Source organism: Hakea prostrata, chromosome 7 (genome assembly GCF_041222555.1).
Source record: "Hakea prostrata isolate BN-2017 chromosome 7, UWA_Hpros_2, whole genome shotgun sequence".
NCBI classification, from domain to species: Eukaryota; Viridiplantae; Streptophyta; class Magnoliopsida; order Proteales; family Proteaceae; genus Hakea; species Hakea prostrata.
In genome coordinates, this window is record NC_142606.1 from 35,715,275 (window position 1) to 35,738,044 (window position 22,770).

The 22,770-nt window shown below is 40.2% G+C and overlaps 1 protein-coding gene across 1 annotated transcript in view; it reads right to left on the minus strand.

Moving 5' to 3' along the window:
• Positions 1–425: 425 nt before the first annotated feature.
• Positions 426–22,770, minus strand: part of LOC149010985 (Thioesterase/thiol ester dehydrase-isomerase superfamily protein) — a 40,474-nt gene continuing 18,129 nt past the window's right edge. Inside the window, exons 3-5 of the mRNA XM_089161909.1 lie at positions 21,194–21,660; positions 1,109–1,237; positions 426–924 (exon numbers count right to left, since the gene is read on the minus strand). Of these exons, the coding sequence (XP_089018035.1) occupies positions 739–924; positions 1,109–1,237; positions 21,194–21,660 (782 nt within the window). The 3' untranslated portion in view covers positions 426–738. The remainder of the gene's footprint in view (positions 925–1,108; positions 1,238–21,193; positions 21,661–22,770) is intronic.

Below are 22,770 nucleotides of genomic sequence, written 5' to 3' on the forward strand. Positions count from 1 at the left end.
TCTTCAATAAATGACTTTACTACCCCCTCCCAAAAAAGAAATAAATAAATAAATAAATAAATAAAACTACACTTTGCGTTAAGGCATTCCAGTGCAGCGCACCCCCAATGTGGAGGGGTGGCTGGTGAGATTGAGGGGCTGGTGAGATATTTTGGGGTGGCGGGGGTAGGCCACTTGGCAACAGCAGAAGAATTGCCGCATCAATGCACTGGGGTGTCCCCATGAATCCTGTGCCTCCTGGTCCTGGCCCTCCCTGAGTCAGCACATGGTCAGTCTGAGCCAGGCTCTTCAGCGCTGAGGCAGGCTAGGGTTGAGAATTTCTGGCCCTGGGTTAAGATTGGCTTGGGCAAGTGTCTCTAAACTCAATCGTGGCTTGAATCATTTCCAGGAAAAGCTATCGACTTGGAACACATTTCCACTACATCTTCAAAGTGAGGCAGGACTCAGAGTGCTCACATAGATCTTCAGAAGAATGGAGTAAATAACAGAGGCATCATGATGATTCTCACACGTTTTGTCACATAAGATACAGATCCTGTGGTAAGCAAAGAGTGACAAGGTATACTGCTTCACTTTGCATCCTGAGATGGTATGTTTATAAATGCCTAGATCTGTTGACAATATACTACAAGATGATTATGGGAAAGGGACAGAAGAGTTCTGTGCCTCTGGGAAACAAATACTCTTATTGTAGTCTTCGATTTGTTATAGCTCAACAAACTCTCACCATCCATGCATTCAATTATCTGCAGTGCTTCGTTTACTGAAGGTAGCCTGACATTCAGCATCTAAGTCCTCAGCATCCATTCGTTCAAGAATCCGTAGGGCTTCCTCTTGTGTAGCTGGAACAACATTCCGAAGCTTTAATCCATCTTTCATGGCCTCTGGCCGAATAGAGAACGTGAAATAGAAAGTGTTCGAGACCTGCTCAAGAATGCACATCACAACAAGGCAATAACAGAGACTTTTTCAAAAATTTCAATCACAGGAAGGATCTAAATCCATAAGACTGATGTAGTTGAATTCTAAATGGGACAAAGTGGTTGAGGTGGGTGGGAAGATTTAAGTTAACATAATGCTGCTTTGTGTGAGGTATTTAGGAGCTCACCTCACTGGACCTTAGCTCTGGCCTTGTTACATGAGCAACAACTTCTACATTGATTAGTGGCAGCTTTGGGTTCCCAAGTTGTGTATAAAGAACACATGATTTCAAGCGGAGGAAGTCCCCGACATCCACCTGCATTCACAAGATATGATCCCCAACCATATATACATTATGGTTGAAGTTACGAAAAAAATATAGTAGCAAAAAATGTGCCCATAAAGACAATGAGGCTTCACAACAATTAAAGTAGAAATATCTACCTAATCCTTTTCAAACAAATGAAGTTGCTTGGGAATAATAATACAAGCATAATCATCTAAGGTGAGAAAGGAGTATGATTTTGATGATTCTTTATGATGTTAGTGTCAAAAACTTCGTGTTGCACCATGGTTAGCAACAAGAATCAGGATCACCCTTCTCTTTAAGGTGGCACACAAAATCATTCATTCATTCCATCTCCAACGACTTGGAAATTTTTAACTTTCACAAATCATCTATGGCCAATAATATGCTGACTCCAAAAATGCCCGATGTCTGCCGTTCTCCTGGGTGACCAACCCAGAGTCATAGCACTCACAGATCAAGTTCCTCTGTGGGTTATTCAACTTTGCACATATATACTCCTATTCTTGGCTTAGAGAAAACCGTCTTACTCAAAAAATCGTAGTCTTGTCCTCACAAGCCATGGAGGTCACATTCATAGCCATGGGGTCATGTTGGAGGCCCTCCTTGTCTAGGAGCACTCCTTGTGGTTGGCTAACAAATGCCAACAGTACTCTGCCTTTCAGCTCAATGCATCAGCTACATCGTTGGCCTTTCAGGGCATGTACTTGAAGATGAAGTTGAATTCCATCAAGAAATCTTTGATACAAGGGTACAAAGGGCAAGGTTTCATTCTGAAGAGGCATATCAACAAAGAAGATAAATTTAGTTGTCTCAAATGTTGTTTTCATCCATTCAGTGATCAGGTTACTCTCCGAATTATTATCAATGGAATGATTTCATGACGGTGATTTTATTCCATTTTTACAAGGTTCATTGTGGATGTTGATTGTATAGGGCAGAAAGTGTAATTAAGGTTTCTTACCACTACGGAAGTTACACATTTTGTACTATCACCATTCAGTGCAACTAAGGACAACTTATGGGTTACACTTTATGAGCACCACCACATGGACAGTCTAGTCTGTTAGATTGTAATACATCTTGACTAAGCTCGTCTACAGAAGAGATGGTATGGTTGAAAACCTAATTATGCAAAATATTATTCAAAGAAAAAAAAGGTTAATAAGAGAAAAGAGGGTCTTCTTGTTCTAAATTTTTTTTCTTTCTATGTATCATCTCAAATTGTTACTGCAATCCCCTTCAGCTATTGCTGATGCAGCTATTGTTGTATGGTAAAATTGTTAGCATGCGGCCTATGCAAGCCATACCTAACTTGTTCACCAATTTATGGACTTAGGGTTACTGCCCATCTATAAATATTAGTCAAAAAATAAATAAATAAATAAAAAAAATGCATCAAGTCTGCTCAAATTGAGCGAAGGCTCTTTTCTTCCTCTCTCTCACAGTTTCTCTCTTTCTCATTCTCTCAATTTCTCTTGGTTCTTGATTTGTTTCATGGCATCAGAGCAGTGTTAAACAAATCAAGAACCCCACCCTCCATTCTTCTTCCTTCCACCGCCACTTTCTTCTCTTTCTCAAGACCCTTTCTCAGCTGACTGAACCCTAGTTCCTCAATCTTCACCGCAGTTTCAAGCTGCAACTTTACTACTCTATGCGATAGACGCAATAGACAAGATTGAGATTTCCTCTGCCAACATAACAAGATTCACTTCAGCTGCAAATTACCACCATTAAACTGAATAGAGTTGCAAACTACCTACTGTGGGCACAGTCTGAGCAAGGTATTACATCAGCCAAGGGCAAATTGAAGCATCCAAAGGACGCTCCACCTATACTTGATTTGAAAGATACTGCTTCAGTTACCAACTATGAAACGTGGATCAAGAATGATAACACCAGTCGAATATGGCTTTGCAGCAGCATGGAACCGTCAATCACTGCTACAGTTATGTTATGTTTCATTTTACCACAAATGAAATATGGGATGATTTGAAGGAGACTTCCTCCCAGGAGAAAAATATCAACCATATTTATGATCTTTATGATTAGTTATTTAATCTCAAGCAGAATGGAAACAACGCGTTTCCAGAATACTATAGTTCATTCAAAGGAGTTGTTGAGGAATTATCCATTCATCAGCCAGTGACTACAGTTACTAATGAATTAAAGAAACAGGAAGTGGAATTTCTGGTAGCTAAATTTCTTGCAGGATTAGATCTTGAATATGCTACAATAAGGGGTACTATTCTAGCGGGAAAATCAGTTCCATCTCTTGTTGAAATTTTTTTCCAGGCCTCAGCGATTGGTAGTACCAAAGACTCAAGGTAATAGTTCTGGACATTCGGCTATGGTAGTAGGTAGAGGTCGTGGCTCAATTTCCTCTGCAAGAGGGCAAGGGTCCTCTCGCGTCAAGGGGCATGGTCGATTTAATCCTGTGGATTGCAGTTCTAGATTTTATACTCATTGTGGCAAACCAAATCATGCTAAGGAAACATGTGGATCAAAAACGGAAAACTTGAGTGGGCTGATTCATTGGCTAATGCAGCTTCTGTTGATATGGCTATATCTATTGATACGATATCTACTTCAACCAAGGGGATACAATCAACTACCATCTCGCATGACGATTATTTGAATTTTCTTAAATGAATTCGCTCACTCTCTACCACTACCACCCATTGCTACTCTTGCTATTACAGGTACTACCACTCTTATTGCATCTTCCCCTACCCCTTGGGTTATTGACTCAGGTGCAATTGCTCATATGACAGGTAGATCTAACCTCTTTTCTACCTTAAACCAAACTGATTAAGATACATTTGTTACTCTTGCTAATGCTATCGTTATCCCTGATACTGCTGTTCGTGGTATTAACCCATTTATTTGGCATATCCGATTAGGTCACCTAACCCTAAATCGCCTAAGGGTTGTGGTTCCCGAAATTCCATCTTTGTGGATGATTTTACAATAACCCATTTGGGGTTGATGTCGAATTGCAAATCATAATAACTTTCATATTTTGTGACATTTGTGGATGATTTTACAATAACGGCATGGGTTTATTTACTCCAAGATTGATTTGAGTTTTTATCCATCTTTGAAAATTTTTTGTCAGGAAGTTTTTACTCAATTTGATACAACAATTAAATGTCTACAAATTGATACAACAACAACAATAAGCCTTGTCCCAACTAAATGGGGTCGGCTACATAGATTCTTGCCCTCCAATCAGATCTGTTCGAGGCCATGTTAGATACAAGGCCTAAGCTATACATATCCTTTCTCACCACTTCTCCTAAGGTTATCTTAGGTCTACCCCTAGCTCTTCTAGTTCCTTCAATATGGATTATATCACTTCTCCGTACAGGAGCATTTATAGGTCTCCGTTGAACGTGGCTGTGCCACCTCAAACGACTTTCTCTAAGCTTATCACTTATGGGAGCAACTCCCAGACCAACTCTAATATGATCTTTTCTTATCTTATCCATCCTAGTTTTGCCACTCTATCCATCTTAGCATCCTCATTTCTGCTACACTGAGTTTATCTATATGATTCTTTTTAACAGCCCAACACTCTGCACCGTACATCATAGCTAGTCGAACAACGGTCCTATAAAATTTTCCTTTAAGCTTTAATGGAATACGCCGATCACATAAGACCCCGGACGCACCTCTCCACTTCATCCACCCTATTTTAATTCTTTGAGAAACCTCATCTTCTAAATCACCTCTTTTACTTATGATTGAACCTAGGTACCTAAAACAATCACTCTGAGGAATCTCTTTATCGTCAAGTATCACCACCTCATCATCTGCCCGATCATGACTAAAGTTACAAACTAAATATTCTGTCTTCGATCTACTAAGTTTAAAGCCTTTTGATTCCAAAGCTACTCTCCATGATTCTAATTTGGTATTAATCCCCACTTGGGTGTCATCAATCAACACAATATCATCCGCAAAAAGCATACACCAGGGGACCTCATCTTGAATGCCTTTGGTTAATTCATCCATTATCAGTGCAAATAGATATGGGCTTAAAGTTGACCCTTGATGTAGCCCAACTGTTATCGGGAATTCATTACTTTGTCCCCACTGTTCTAACACTAGTCACCGAACTATTATACATATCCTTAACTATATCTATATATTTACTTGCAACACTTCTTTTCTCTAATACTTGCCAAATTAACGCTCTAGGGACTCTATCATAAGCTTTTTCTAGGTTAATAAATACCATATGAAGATCTTTCCTACATTCTCTATACCTTTCCATAAGTCTCCTAATTAAGTAAATAGCCTCCGTTGTAGATCTTCCTGGCATAAACCCAAATTGGTTCTCCGTAACTGTAGTTAAGTGTCTCAAACGGGTTTCAATTATTCTCTCCCATAATTTCATCGTATGGATTATCAATTTAATGCCCCTATAGTTATTACAACTTTGAATATCTCCTTTATTTTTGTAAATTGGAACCACAACACTTCTCCTCCAATCATCTGGCATTTTCCCTGTGCTCATAATCTTATTAAACAACTTAGTCAACCAAACTAGTCCATGGGTTCCTAAGCTCTTCCATACTTCAATTGGGATTTCATCAGGACCTTGTGTCTTGCCGAGTTTCATCCTCCTTAAAGCTTCTTTTACTTCGGACATCGAAATTCTACGTATATAAGTTCGGACATTGGTGCCTTGGTAAAAAGTGTAATCGTCCGAAACATAAGTGCTTGAAGAAAGCTCATTTAGTAAACTAGAGAAATATGTTTCCCATCTTTTCTTAATATCCTCCTCAGAAACTAAAACTTTACCATCTCCATTTTTAATACATCTAACATGGTCAAGATCTCTACTCTTCCTATCCCTCATCTTAGCTATCTTATAAATAGATTATTCCCCTTCCTTTGTGCCCAACTTATTGTATAACTCTTCATACTTCCTTTCCCTTGCTTTTCCCGCAATTTTCTTAGCTTCATTTCTATCCAACCTATACCTTTGAAGATCCTCAACATCCTTAGTTCTTTGCCATGTCTTAAAACTAGCTTTTTTTATTCCTAATGGCAGCTTGAACCTCACTATCCCACCACCACGTCTCTCTATAAGAATGGATCTTTCCTTTTGATTCACCTAGAACATCTTTAGCCACCTTCTTAATACACATAGCCATCTCATTCCACATTGCATTGGTATCCCCTTTAAAATCCCATTTTTCTTGTTTGACTACTTCATTAACGAAGGATTTAGAGTACTCTCCTTTCAAATTCCACCATCTTATTCTGGGATAGTTTACCTTTGACCTTTTATGTGTTCTTGGGACTAAGCACATATCCAAGACCACAATTCTATGTTGTGCAGTTAAGCTTTCCCCCGGTATCACCTTGCAATCCTTGCACAACAATCTATCTGTCCTTCTAGTTAGGAAGAAATCTATTTAACTTCTATGTTGTCCACTTTTGAAAGTAATTAAATGTTCATCTCACTTTTTGAAGTAAGTATTTATAATAGATAGATCAAAAGCAGTAGAAAAATCCAAAATTGAAATCCCCTCCCCATTCCTTTCTCCAAAACCATATCCTCCATGAACACTCTCATATCCTCTTTGATATTTTCCAATATGTCCATTTAAATCACCTCCTATGATACTCTTTTCTGCTTGACGAATTTCTTGCATTAATCCATCCATATTTTCCCAAAATTCTAGCTTTAGACTTTCATCTAATCCTACTTGAGATGCATATGCACAAATTATGTTTATGAACTCTTTCTCCATTACAAGCTTGATAGCAATAATCCTATCACCCACTCTTTTAACATCCACCACATCATTTTTTAAATCTTTATCCACTATTATACCCACTCCATTTTTATTTGTTTTATCCCCAGTATACCAAAGTTTAAAGTCATCCAACTCTTTGGCTTTTTTACCCCTCCATCTAGTCTTGGATGCAAGCTACATTAATCCTTCTTCTCCTTATAACATCTATCAATTCTAAGCTCTTACCAGTTAAAGATCCTATGTTCCAAGATGCCAATCTAATCCTACGCTTATGGACTAGCTTCTTTATCCGCACTCGTCCACGGCGCGGGAACCCTTGCCTACTTATCACCGCATCCGGGCGCCGATGCGACGCGTCGCTTATAGGGGACGCCCTAGCTAACCCTTGCCCAAAATGCTATTTCTGAAATTTGTGATACCAAGGGCATGATTCATCAGACTAGTTGTTTCTACACTCCTCAACAAAATGGAGTGGCATAACGCAAAAATAGGCATTTTCTGGAAACTACTCTTTCTTTGTTGATACAAATGAATGTGCCTAAATCTTTTTGGTGTGATGCTATTCTCATAGCCACTTACCTAATAAATAGAATACCCTCAATTGTTTTGGATGACCGAATTCCCTTTCTCTTGTTTATCCTGATTTTTCATTGTTTCACATTCCACCACGTATCTTTGGGTGTGTGTGTTCTATTCAGAATTTACAAGCACATATCAATAAATTATCTCCATGGGCAATTAAATGCGTTTTCTTGGGCTATTCTAAAACTCAAAAGCGATATAAATGCTATAATCCAAAAACTAGTAAGCAATTTATCAATGTAGATGTAACCTTTTTCAAATATCAATCTTATTTTTCTCCATTGATTTTTCCCCTAATGATGTTTTTGATCCACCTCTACTAATCTCAGTTGATTTCCTCAAGATGATAAAAATCGTACTGATTTGCATATTGACATAGCCCCAGATATTTCGATAGATTTCCTTGCATTACCTCCCTCACCACCCCTAGTGACCCTCCCATCTCGCCTTGTACTTCAAACCCTAGTGCACCACCTTCTAGCAACCTGGCTCCATCTACTTGCACACAACCACCATTTATTTTTTCCTCCCAACCAATACCCTTAAAACCTTATGCTAGGAATAACAAACATCGTTGGACTCAAACAACTGGTTTGCCATCAGCTTCTCTCGCGTCGTTGTATCTTGATATTCCCATTAGAATCCACAAAGGTAAGCACATCTATACCTGCCGATCAAGCTCATATTGTTTACCTTGTTCAAGCTTACGTTACTACAACCCATTTACCCACTAATTACCAAGCTTTAGCTACTTCATTATAGGATACTTCTCTTCCTACTACTGTTGATGACACCCTCGTTCACCCTGGTTGGCGTGCCGTCATCAATGAAGAGATGTCTACTTTATATGATCGTCATACCTGGTCGTTGGTTTACTTACCACCTGGGAAAGAGTTGATTCCGTGTGGATGAGTTTATGTTGTGAAGTATTGGGCCGATGGGAGTATTAAGCCTCAAAAGCTCGCTTGGTGGTCAAAGGTTTTTCTCAGAACTATGGCATCGATTTTTATGGGACCTTCTTTCCTGTTGCTCGTATCCAATCTGTGTGGGTATTACCATCTTTGGAAAACAATCTTGCTTGGTCTTTATGCTAGATGGACGTTAAGAGTGCATTCCTCTATGGTGGTTTACATGAAGAGGTATATATGGAGCAGCCTCCTAAGTATGTTGCTTAGGGGGGATGTCTCATAAGATATGCAGGTTATATAAACTCTATTTATGGCCTTAAGTAGTCACTGCATGGCTGGTTTGATAAATTGACTACTACCTTCACTTCTGCTAGTTTTAAGCCGTCTTATTCTGATCATTCAATGTTTGTGCATAGTCGGGATGGTGCTATAACAATTTTGGCTGTTTATGTCAATGATATAGTCATTTTTGGAAATGAAATCACAGGGATTGCTGAAGTGAAACAATTTCTTAATCAGAAATTTCAAATGAAGGACTTGGGAAATCTACATTCTTGAAGTAGAGATTTTGAGAAGTAAAAAGGGAATAGGATTGTCTCAACGCAAATATGCATTGGATCTATTAAAAGAGACTGGAATGCTTGGTTGTAAATCAATGAAAACTCCTATACATCCCCATCATAAACTGATGGCTGAGGAGGATATATACTTTGATGATCCACAATGGTACAAGAGACATGTTAGTAAAGTTGATTTATTTGACTATTACCAGGCCAAATATTTCATATGCAAGAGTGGTGAGTCAGTATATGCAGAATCCCAATGTTGCTTGCAAAATACAACATTATGAAAAGAAAACACTAGGCCAAGGACTTGTGATGACATATCCGGATACGGATTGGGTAGGTGCACTTGATGATTGACACTCTACTTCTAGTTATTGTTTATTTCTAGGAGGTAATCTCATCACTTGGAGAAGTAAGAAGCAAGTCTATTGTGGCCAAGTCTAGTGCTGCAGCGAAGTACCATGCTATGGCTCATACAGTCTTTGAGAATGTTCTTAAAAAGGTTCTGTGGTAATCAAGCTTTGATATACATTGCGAGCAATCCAGTGTTTCATTAAAGAATGAAACATGTGGAAGTGGATCTTCATTTTGTTCGTGACGCTGCAATGACAAGAGTGGTGTCTACTCCATTTGTTACCTCTGCTGATCAGATTGCTGATGTTTCTATAAAGACATTGTTTGGTCCTTCATTTAATAAGTGTTGCAAGTGTTTGGGTGTGCCAAACTTGTATGCTCCAGCTTAAGGGGTCATGTTAGCATGTGGCCTATGCAAGCCGTACCTAACTTGTTCCCCAAGATATGGACTCTTGGTTATGAGTTGTAATTAGGGTTGTTGCCTCTATAAATATCAGTCAAAAAAATAAAATACGTTCACCGAGTTTGCTTGCATTGAGCTAACGCTCTTCTGCTCCTCTCTCACGATTTCTCTCCATTTCTCATTCTCTCAATCTCTCTCGGTTTTTGTTTTGTTTCAAAAATGATTGGCATACTACAAGCCTACTATGGAAGAAAACTTAAAAAGGATGTCCATAATTACAAAATGCACTTATATAATCCTAACGTCAAATCAGATTATTTATTTAGCATCTCTTTCACATTGTATTGGACATCAAAATGGATGCACTAAATTGAAGGCGGTGACTTATGGTCAGTGATCACTCTATCATTGGACTAGAATTTCTTGAGACAGGTACAGGTAATCAACCAAATTGTGGGTCCTGAACACTAAACCTTCCAACATGGTAATGTGCACCGATAACCCCCTCATAACTCGGGAGTACAAATGCAAGGATAGGGGGAGGAACACAGCATCACTGCAGCAGCTGCAGGGGATCAACTTCAAATTCAAGAGAGGACAGATGGCAACTCCATATTGGACATCAACCACTACTCTGCTGTGAGGAGAGATGCAGAGGAGACAGTCCAGGTGGAAAAAGAAGATTGGATAGAAGTGTAAGAGTTTGTTACGAATGTTCGGTTATGTAAGGAAGGGGGAGGTGGGGGGGGGGGGGGGGAGAAAGGAGCAAGCAGAGCTTGCTGGGAGAGGGGAACCTCTCAGGTATGGTTTTGGGACTGTGTTGTTATCATTTACAAAGCTTTTAGTTTGTTTTTCTTGATTCAAGAATTGAGTATCATTGAATAGGAACAGGGCTGTATCCATTCATGATAATCATCAAAGTTTATTCAATGAAATCAGCTGTTACCTTGTTGCTGTTCTTATTATTCTGTAATGGTGGATGTCAATAGTAATTGCTTCTTGTTTGTCATTAGGGGGAACTAAGGGTAACTTCCTGAGGGTCCTATCAATCTGGTATCAGAGCGCTGATTCGGGGGATGTTAAAGAGCAGAATGGGGTCCAAGTTGAAGTCTTAGAAATTAGCGTGAAAGACCTGCAATCCCAACTGGCGTTGATTGATTCTAAGCTAGACAGGGTAGAACAAAGCCAATTTTGACATTCATAAATGAGCTCAAGGCAAACCTGGTTAAGGGCAAAGCAGTAGAGGTGGGTACCCCATCGCCGGAGATCACCTTAGACAAGAGGGACGAAACAGTCCAAACTTCCTTGGGCAACGACTCGCAGAGTGCAATTGTGCAAGACCCGCAATGAGCAACAACCTCTGTAGGGCGCTGTGATTTCTTCCCGAGATACCTTGAGTTACTCATCTTCAATGGCGATGACCCGAATGGATGGGCTGCTAGAGTGGAGAGGTACTTTGGCTTGCAAGGGCTTACTGAGGTAGAGAAATTACATGTAGCGTTGATTTGCTTCAAAGGACCAGCACTCGATTGGGTAAAGTTTAGAGAACTACATAATCCCTTCCATTCATGGGTAGAACTGAAGCAAGAGATGCGCCAACGGTTTGGTTCGACGCAAGCGAGGTCATCGCAAGAGGCAATCATGGAACTCCGGCAAAGTAGCACCGTCGTAGAGTACCGTAGCCAATTCGAAACCTTGTCGCTGCTGCTGGTGCTAAGGAAGAAGACTGGTTACAGGGAGCCTTCCTATCGGGGTTTAGAGAGGATATTAGGGCTGAATTGCGATTGTTTCAACCTAAGAACCTAGCCCAGGTTATGGATATGGCCCAATCCATTGAAGCAAAGAACAACACTCTTTGTGGGCCTAAGAAAATCCTCACTGGTGCAGCTCAATAATGGTTGGGGGCAGCCCACGGCCCAAGGGACTGTGGCGCTGAACCGCGCGAGTCCCATGGGGCTTCAGCCCACTCAAACCGGTTCAACGAGCCAACCAAACATCGGTTCACCCATGGCCACTTGGTCAAATTTTGGGCAAACCAACCCCATCTCTTCGTCTTCCTCTAAGGGAGCTGTCTTGACAACCTCCGGCGGCAGCAGCAGCAGGCAAGGTGGTTAACCCCTGAAGAAATGAAGAGCAAGATGGATAAGGGCCCATGTTTCAGATGTGACGGTCCTTACTCCCGTAGGCATCAATGCCCCATGAAGCAATTGAGGGTAATGCTCTTTCACAAATGAGAAGCAAGGGGAGATACAGAGAAAACCACAATGGAGTTAGCCGAGGACAACGAAGGACCTCACAGCTCGTTAATGGAGGTCAAACTATCACAAAGTTCCTTGGCGGGTCTCGATTCACCTCGCATGATGAAATTGAGAGGAATGATTAAGGAGGTTCCTGTAGTGTTGTTAGTCGATTGTGGCACGACTGATAACTTCATCTCGTGAAGAATGGTGGAGAGAATAGGACTGAAGGTTGAAGGAAAGAAACACTTTCACGTGATGTTGGGCGATGGCAAAAAAAAGGGGGACAGGGGTATGTCGTAGCGTCCTTATTATGATCAACGACATGAAATTTGTGCACGAGTTGTTGCCGTTCGAACTTGGTGGTGTCGACATGAAATCAGCAGTGGAGGCTATCATCTTTGAGCGATATTTAAAGCAATTAGAAACTACAGACTATGCAGTTCACGTGGAAGGATAGGTAGGTGAAATTGAGAGGAGATCCAACATTACTTAGGCTGGAGAGTGGAGACCACCCTGCAACAATTTTGGAAAATGGTTCAATAGGAAGGTGATGGAGTCTAGTTGAAGCCTATGCCAGCAGATGCTCAGGAGGGTGTTAATCTCAATGGCAAGGTACGTAAATTACTAGAGGAATTCCCATCCTTATTTGCAAAACCCAGGGAACTACCAACAAGGAGACCTTATGACCATTCGATACGTTTGGTTGATGGCAGTAACCCACCAAATCTCAGGCCATATTATTATCCTCATTCACAGAAGAATGAAGTGGAGAGGTTAGTCAACGAAATGCTAATTGCTGGGTTAATACGTCCGAGTGTGAGTCTAAATTCGAGCTCAGTGTTGTTGGTGCGAAAAAAAGATGGAGGCTAGAGGTTCTGTGTTGATTATCAAGCACTTAACAAACTAATAGTACCCGATAAATTCCCCATACCATCTATAAATGAGTTGCTTGGATGAGCTGGGTGGCGCTGAAGTGTTTAGTAAGCTCAACCTCAAATCAGGGTACCACCAAATCAAGGTTGTTGAAGGTGACGATGAGAAGACAGCATTCCGAACACATGATGGACATTACGAGTAAACTCGTAATTCCCTTTGGGCTCTCGAATGCATTGGCCACTTTTCAAGCGCTAAAGAACAAGATCGATGGAGGACCATCTGAATCACCTGCGGCTGGTCATAAACCTCCTAACGTAACGTCGCATGGAGGTAAACCAGAAAAAGTGCTCGTTTGCAGTGACCACATTGGACTACTTGGGGCATATAATTTCTGCAAGTGGTGTAGCAACAAATCCAAAGAAGACACGTTGCATGATTGAGGGGCCACTACCGAAGAATGTCCGAGCTCTTAGAGGATTCCTTGGTCTCACGGGGTACTATCGACGCTTCGTTCGGGCTTATGGGAAGATTGCCACACCTCTCATAAATCTACTAAAGAAAGATGCTTTTCAGTGGGATGATTCAGCTACTAAAGCCTTTAAACCATTAAAGGCAGCAATGACCTCAATACCCGTACTTGCTATGCCTAACTTTTTGAAGGAATTTGTGGTGGAAACGGATGCCTCAAGGGTAGGATTGGGAGCTGTCCTCATGCAAGAAAGGCATCCCATAGCCTTTTGGAGTAAAGCCTTGTCCCACCGAGCCCGAGCCAAATAAGTTTATGAAATGGCGCCATTCCAAAATGGCGCCATTACCTTTTGGGGAGGCATTTCTGTTGAATTCAAACACCGACTTGGAAGGTCGGCAAACTCAAAGAAAGTGTTAGAAACTTGATGAAGATATTAGAATCATACAGATTTTTCAGGAGAATTGTAGAAGCTTGAGGAAAAATCAGAGGTGGTTGAAGATGAAGTCGGTTCAAGTAAACCAATTGTTTCCTCCGAAACAGTCGGTTAAGAATCTCTATAAATAGAGTAGGGCCTGGTAATATGAAATGTAATTAGAAGAAGAAAGAGAGTTAGTGGAAGGAAAGAGGAGAGTAAGAGAGGAAAAAAGGTGTTGAAACACCTTCAATACACGCGAGTAGAAAGAGATTGAGAGAGTTAATAGTGGAGAGAAAAAAGTGATGTAGCACTTCTTTTGTGTAAGATTTCCTTTTTTAATTAGAAAAGTGTTTCTTTTGTTGTAGTGCTTTTTTAAACCTCTTTCTTGTGAGAGACATATCCAACTGTTTTTGTGAGTAGTTACACCATCACCTTGCTGCGCCAACACTTGGTATCAGAGCTCTGTTCAATTCTAGTTGATTGGAAGCATCAACTTGTTACAGGATGGCGAATATGATCCAGCCTCAGATTCCTAAATTAACAAAATCCAATTATGATAATTGGAGCATTCAGATGAAGGTACTATTCGGATCTCAAGATCTGTGGGAGATTGTTGATGAAGGCTATCAGAACCAGCTGAAGAAGTAGCCCTGTCCGATGAACGGAAATGTATGTTGAAGGATTTAAGAAGGAAAGATAAGAAAGCTCTATTTCTACGAATCAGTGTTCGAGAAGATTTCAAATGCCAAATCGAGGGGCATGGGATATTGCAAATCCTATCAAGGCATGGATAAAGCAAAAAAGGTACGCCTTCAAGCTCTAAGAGCTGAATTTTACACTCTTAGAATGAGTACATCTGAGTCTATTGCTGATTACTTTAGTCGAGTTCAAACTATCAGTAATCAAATGAAGAGAAATGGAGAAATATTAGATGATGTCCGGATTATGGAAAAGATCCTTAGATCCCTTGTTCCTAAATTTGAACATATTGTAGTAGCAATTGAGGAATCTAAGGATCTATCCTCACTATCTATTGATGAGCTTATGGGTTCTCTCCATGCTCATGAGCAAAGGATAAATAGAAATAAAAATCCGAGTGAAAGTCTGGATCAAGCTCTCCAGAGTAAATTATCCATGAAAGATGAAGGTTCAAGTAGCGTCGAGGACGGGATGAAATCGTGGACGGCCTGGATGAGAAACGTTCAGAGGCAGCAACTATAGCAATAGTGGTGGACGTGGAGGATGGAGAGAACAAAATAATTATGATCGAGAACGATCCAATATAAGAGGTCGAGGTTGGAGATCAAGAGGACGTGGTTATTATTCTCAAAGAAATGAAAGATCCCCAGCCAATATCAATGCTATAATTGCAAGAGGTATGGTCATCTTAGCTATGAGTGCCAGGAAAAGCTTGAACCAAAGATCGAAGAAAAGACTCACCTTGCTAAAGAAGAGGTAAACGATCAATCCACAGTTTGCTGACCTATAGAGAAGATGGAAAACAACAGGAGCATACTTGGTTCCTTGACACCGGCGCAAGTAATCACATGTGCGGCATCAAGGAATATTTTATAGAATTGAACGAGCCAGTCCAAGGAGAAGCTATGTTTGGTGATTCATCTAAGATTCCAGTCAAAGGAAAAGGCAAGATAATGATCTAGGCGAAGAATGGAGACCACAAGTTTATCACAGATGTTTATTATGTTCCAGGACTACAGAGCAACATAATAAGTCTTAGACAACTCCTAGAAAAGGGGTATGATATCCATCTCCAGAATTTCACACTCACTATTATGAACAAGGTTGGAGATTTGATTGCAAGAGTAAATATGTCTAAGAATAGACTATCTACTTTGGACATCAAAGGAGAAAAGGTAAAGTGCCTAAACTCCATCATCAAGAATGACTCATGGTTATGGCATTTGCGGTTTGGGCATCTTGGCTTCAGCGGCTTAAAATTATTGTGAAAGCCAAATATGGTGAATGGTTTACCAAAGATTGATCATCCATATCAAATTTGTGAAGGATGCATTCGAGGAAATCACACGGAAAAAGCTTTGAAATTGGAAAGTCAAGAAGAGCAACAAAGCCATTGTAGCTGATTCACAGTGATATAGTTGGACCACTTAAGGTTGCATCACTTGGAGGTCATAGGTACTTTATTACTTTTATTGATGATTTTAGCCGCAGTATTTGGGTATATTTTATTAAAGAAAAATCAGATGCTTTAGACAAATTTAAAGAGTTTAAAGCACTGATTGAAAAACAAAGTGGCTATCACATCAAGACTCTCAGATCAGATAAAGGAGGCGAGTATACTTCAAGATTATTTGAAAATTTTTGCAAAGAGAATGGTATCTTGCATCAACTTATAGCTGCTTATACTCCACAACAAAACGGAATTGCGGAACGGAAGAATCGCACAATTCTCGACATGGTGAGAAGCATGCTGAAAGGTAAGAATCTACCAAAAGTCTTTTGGGCTGAAGCTGTAGCATGTGATGTCTATCTACTCAATAGATGCCCAACTAAAAGTGTCAAGTTCAAGACACCTTTTAAAGCATGGACCAGGTACAAACCCAGTGTTGGTCATTTCAAAATCTTTGGATGCATTGCATATGTATATGTGCCAGAGCAAAAAAGGAGAAAGTAGATGATAGAGGAGAAAAGCATATTTTTATAGGCAATGATGCAAGAACAAAAGCCTACAAACTCTACAACCCAATTAGCAAGAAAGTTGTAATCTCAAGAGATGTTGATTTTGATGAAGCAAATCATTGGAAGTGGATTGAAGAAGAAAAGAATATCAAAGGAACATTTTTGGAAGATGAAGATCTTCAAGAACAAGCACCGACACAAAATGAAGATCCAGGTCAGACTCCTCCACCAAGTCTAGTTCCAATAACTCCAAGCAGAAGCAACTCCTCAACAGAAGCTCCTACAAGAGCACGAAGGCTTAGTGATATCTACAACACTATTGAACCAATACAAATGGCAGATGCTTTTACATTGTTTTGCCTTTAAGCAGAATGTGATCCAATCACATATGAAGAAGCTGCTCTTGAAAAGAAATGGCAAATTGCCACGGATGAAGAAATAGAAGCAATCAAGAAAAATTGATACATGGGAGCTCATTGATTTGCCATAAGGACACAAGACAATTGGAGTAAAGTGGGTGTACAAGACGAAGACAAATCAAGAAGGAAAAGTTGAGAAATACAAGGCAAGACTTGTTGCAAAAGGCTACAAGCAACAACAAGGTATTGATCATGATGAAGTATTTGCACCAGTTGCAAAGATTGACACCATCAGACTTCTTATTGCTTTGGCAGCTCAGAACAAGTGGAGAATCTATCAGATGGATGTAAAGTTAGCTTTTCTTAATTGATACTTAGAAGAAGAAGTATACACTGAGCAACCCCAAAGATATGTGAAGAAAGGCCAAGAAGATAAAGTATACAAGCTAAAGAAAGCATTGTATGGCTTAAAGCAAGCACCAAGAGCTTGGAACATGAGGATTGATGCATATTTCCAGCAGAATGGCTTCATAAAGAGTCCATATGAACACACCTTATATACAAAGATAAATGGAGATGGAGATATCATGTTCATTTGTCTCTATGTGGATGACATGATTTTCACAGGAAATAATCCAGGTATGTTCGAAGACTTTAAGAAAGCCATGACACGAGAATTTCAGATGACAGATATTGGAAAGATGTCATATTTTCTTGGAATAGAGGTAATGCAAGCAGATGAAGGAATCTTCATTTCACAAAAGAAGTATGCAGAACAAGTACTCAAGAAGTTCAAGATGGATTGTTGCAAGGCAATAGAAACACCAGCAGATGCAAATGTGAAGCTGAGACATGATTCAGAAGAAGAATCAGTCAACCCTACCTTTGACAGAAGCTTGATTGGAAGCCTAAGGTACTTAACTTTCACAAGACCAGACATCATGTATATAGTAGGTGTCGTCAGCAGATACATGGAAGAGCCAAAGTAGAGTCACTTCATCGCAGCAAAGAGGATTCTAAGGTACATAAGAGGTACAACTTCTCAAGGTCTGTTCTATACTCAGTCAAATAATCCAAGACTAGTTGGCTACACCGACAGTGATTATGGGGGAGACCTAGATACAAGAAAAAGTACTTCAAGGTATGTATTTCTTATTGGATCTGCAGCAATTTCATGGTCATCAAAGAAGCAATCAACTGTGGCGCTTTCATTATGTGAAGCAGAATATATTGCAGCAGCATTATGTACGTGACAAGCAATATGGTTGAGGAATCTTATGCAAGAGATGCATCATCCACAAAAGGATCCTACAACCATATACATTGACAAGAAGTCAGAGCTTTCTCTCGCGAAGAATCCAGTGGCCCACAGCAGAACTAAGCACATTGACACAAAGTACCACTTTATACGACAGCATGTGAAAGACAATAATGTGAAGCTGGCATACTCTCAAACTGACGATCAAATTGCAGACATTTTTACAAAGCCACTTTAGACTTAAGTGTTCAAGAGATTAAAAGCACAACTCGGCATGACAAGTCGAGTTTGAGGGGGAGTGTTGAATTCAAACACTGACTTGGAAGGTCGGCAAACTCAAAGAAAGTGTTAGAAACTTGATGAAGATATTAGAATCATACAGATTTTTTAGGAGAACTGTAGAAGCTTGAGGAAAATTCAGAGGCGGTTGAAGATTAAGTCGGTTCAAGTAAACCGACTGCTTCCTCTGAAACAGTCGGTTAAGAATCTCTATAAATAGAGTAGGGCCTGGTAATATGAAATGTAATTAGAAGAAGAAAGAGAGTTAGTAGATGGAAAGAGAAGGAGAGTAAGAGAGGAAAAAAGGTGTTGAAACACCTTCAATACACGTGAGCAGAAAGAGATTGGGGGAGTTAATAGTGGAGAGAAAAAAGTGTTGTAGCACTTCTTTTGTGTAAGATTTCCTTTTTTAATTAGAAAAGTGTTTCTTTTGTTGTAGTCCTTTTTTAAACCTCTTTCTTGTGAGAGACATATCCAACTGTTTTTGTGAGTGGTTACACCATCACCTTGTTGCGCCAACAATTTCAAAGTCCGCACGGACCAAAGGAGTTTAAAGTACTTGATGGACCAAAAATCAGTAGCTAAGGATCAGCAAATATGGATTATGAAGCTGTTGGGGTTTGACTTCGAAATCATTTATAGGCCGGGATGTGAGAACAACACTGCAGATGCCTTGTCCCGACAGATGGAAGGCACAATCCGACTCTCTAGTCTATCGGCAACAACATGGGAAGAAGAAGGTTTAGAAGACAAAATTCAGAAATCTGAGCGTTATAGAAAGGTGATGCAATCACTAGTTAGTGGCTCTACTAAATTTCCAGATTATAAACTGAAAAATAGGACACCCTTCTATAGGGGGCAACTGGTCATTCCTGAAAACTCCAAACTAATCTCTAAATTGCTTGCTGAATTCCACTCCACTCCTTTTGGAGGTCATTCCGGATACTTTCACACCTACAAAAGACTAGTACCAGTAGTGTATTGGGTTGGCATGAAGAGGGCTGTGAAGGACTTCGTGGCAAGTTGTGAGTCTTGCTACACATGTCAATGGAGCAAGCACCAAGCCATGAAGCCAGCAGGGCTGCTGCAACCTCTCCCCATACCAGACCAAGTATGGGAGGACATCAGCTTAGATTTCATTGATAGCTTACCCAAAACCCGAGGAAGAGACACCATACTTGTGGTGGTGGACAGACTTTCAAAGTAAGGGCATTTCAATGCAATTACACACCTGTATTCAGCAAGAGATGTGGCTATGATCTTCAGCAAGGAGATAGTGCGGCTCCATGGGTTTCCAAAGTCGATTGTATCCAATAGAGACAGGGTATTCATGAACAATTTTTGGAAGGAACTCTTCAAATTGGCTGGAACCAACCTTAAGTTCAGAAGCACTTATCACCCTCAAATAGATGACTAAATGGAAGTGGTAAACCAAGGGTTAAGAGATATATCTTCGCTGTTTTTGTGCTAGGCAGCCTGAATATTGGAACACTTGGCTCTCTTGGGCTGAATATTAGTACAATACCACCTACCATTCAGCCACAAAGATGACACCCTTCCGAACTGTCTATGGCCGAGAGCCTCCACCCTTGCTCAAGTGGGAAGGGAACTGCTCCAAGGTGGATGAAGTTGATGTCTTCCTACATGAACAGGATCATATCCTAGATGAGTTAAGAGGAACTTGCGTGTGGCTCAAGACCGCATGAGTTCCTCAACAAATCAGCACCAAGGAGATGTCACTTACCAAGTAGGAGAGGAGTTTTTCTCAAACTCCAACATACCGATTCAAGAAGCTAGCCAAATGCCCCAATGAGAAGCTCAGCCACCGTTACTATGGTCCATATCCTATTGCAGTTCAAATTGGCCCAGTTGCTTACAAACTTACACTCCCACCCGACTCCAAGGTTCATCCGGTCTTCCATGTCTCACAATTAAAGAAGGTAGTGGGTAACAACATCATCACTCAGCCCCTGCCATCTTGTTTAGCAAAAGATGGGGACTCACTCCTGGGGAATTATTAAACATCCGTTACAAATCTCATGGAGCACTAGAGGTGCTGATTCAATGGAAGCATTTACCTAGCTGTGAGAACACTTGGGAGGACTTTTGTGAATTGCACAATTAATTTCCTGATTTTCACCTTGAGGACCAGGTGAAACTGAAGGGAGGGAGTGTTGATAAGCCCCTCATAACTCGGGTGTACAAATGCAAGGATAGGGGGAGGAACACAACATCACTCGCAGCAGCTGCAGGGGATCAACTTCAAATTAAAGAAAGGACAGATGGCAACTCCCTATTGGACAGCAACCACTACTCTGCTGTGAGCAGAGGTGTAGAGGAGACAGTCCAGGTGGCAAAAGAAGATTGGATAGAAGTGTAAGAGTTTGTTACGATTAGTTATGTAAGAAAGGGGGGAGGTGAGAGGGAGGGGGGAAAAAGAGGAAGAAAGGAGCAAGCAGAGCTTTCTGGGAGAGGGGAACCTCTCAGGTATGGTTTTGGGACTGTGTTATTATCATTTACTTAACTTTTAGTTTGTTTTTCTTGATTCAAGAATTGAATATTATCGAATAGGAACAGGGCTGTATCCATTCGTGGTAATCATCAAAGTTTATTCAATGAAATCAGCTGTTACCTTGTTGGGTGTTCTTATTATTCTGTAATGGTGGATGTCAGTAGTAATTGCTTCTTGTTTGTCATTCGGGGAACTAAGGGCAACTTCCTGAGGGTCCTATCATGCACCAACTAATGAGTTTTTCAAGAATTATTCCAAGAAGTATGACTAACAGTAGCTTAGTTGAATATGCAAAAGAAACAGTTCACTTACAGGTCTTAAGAAATCAACATGGTCAACTTCTAGAAAACAGGGTGCTGCTCCAGCAAAGACATATGCTGTTGAGAAGGCTAATTGGAATGCTCTGTTCATCAAGAACCCCCCAAAGATCCTACCATGAATATTTCTCTGCTGCGGCTGGCAAATCAAAGAGTTCTCAAGGCGTGTATCCCTTAAAAGAATGCTGTCTCTGTTTGCCAAAGTCGGCATGTCACAGAAAATCCGTCCTTCTGCCAATAGTGATTCTACCCTGTTAACATCGCCATTCTCAACCTCTCTCTTATGTTCTCTTTTTCTTTTCCGGGTCTTGTTTCTTGCATCCGCTTCTTCCCAAAGCATTCTCTCCTTGTCAGTCTCAGGGGAAATCCGATTCACAGGAGCAGACTTCCCTGTCTTATAGTCACGAGCAACAAATGTGAAGTTTGCTGTAAGAGCTACTGCGTCCGATGGGTCAGAGTTCTCTGCAAGCAACAAATGTGTTGAACAGCTTAATTAAACATTTAAAAGCATAATAAAAAGCTTCAAGTAAATAAATTGAGAGACATTAAACTATGTATATGTATTTTATATTTTAGTTATTTCATTAATACCTAATAATCTATTGCCTATGGAATTTATAGCTAATCAGAAAAATTATCTACACTATTTCCCCCTTTTACTGTTCCAGATGATAAAAAGGAATATAGGTGTTGAACGCATGGACTGAGGTTTTCTAATTAGGATAGGATTCTAAGTCTAGAGTTAGTTTTTTTATTTATTTTGCATTTCTTCCTTTTTCCTACTTTCACATGGGATTTTACTAGATTGTAACTACAAAAACCCTATTGGGGTTTATGAATAAACTTTAGAGCAATTCTTCACATTACAACATTGTATCAAGAGCCTAATATTTGATTAGGGAAGAAAGAGGGAACTAGAGAAACTTTCTTTCTCTTGATTTCCCTCACTGCGGATACCGATATTGCTGCTTCGAGATAGTAAGTGAATTGTTTGTATGCTAGGGCATTGCATGATCTGGTCCCGCAAGCAATCTTGGCCACACGGAGCCTCATTCATCTCGATTTAAGAGCACGCTTGGCTGCCAAGGAAGCAGCTGCTGCCATTGCTTTTTTTTTTTTTTTTTTTTTTTTGTTAACTTGATTACCTACACCAGCTGCCTTTGCCGCTGCCCTTCTAGAACCTGCTGCACCTCCATCAGCAAGACTTGCTGAAGAAAAGGTTCCAACTCCAGAAAACGCAGACACCTGCAAAAGAAAATTTCTCGAAAGAACAAGGAGAAAAAAATAATAAAAAAAAACAAATAAATGAGGACTAAGGTGGGAGGGATGAAAGAAATGATCGTCATAGGTAAAAGAAAGGAACGATCGTCATAGGTAAAAGAAAGAAACGATCGTCATAATTAAAAGAAAGAACCGATTGATTTTTTGCACCTCTTTCATTCGATGCATTCACAGGGGGCTAGTTCGTAAATTTAAATAGTTTAAGGGTTGCTTTGCAAATTCAAATAAATTCAGTTTCGCCAATCCGAAAGTCTTTAGGGACTTTTTTGTAAATTCAAAAAGTTTCAAGGA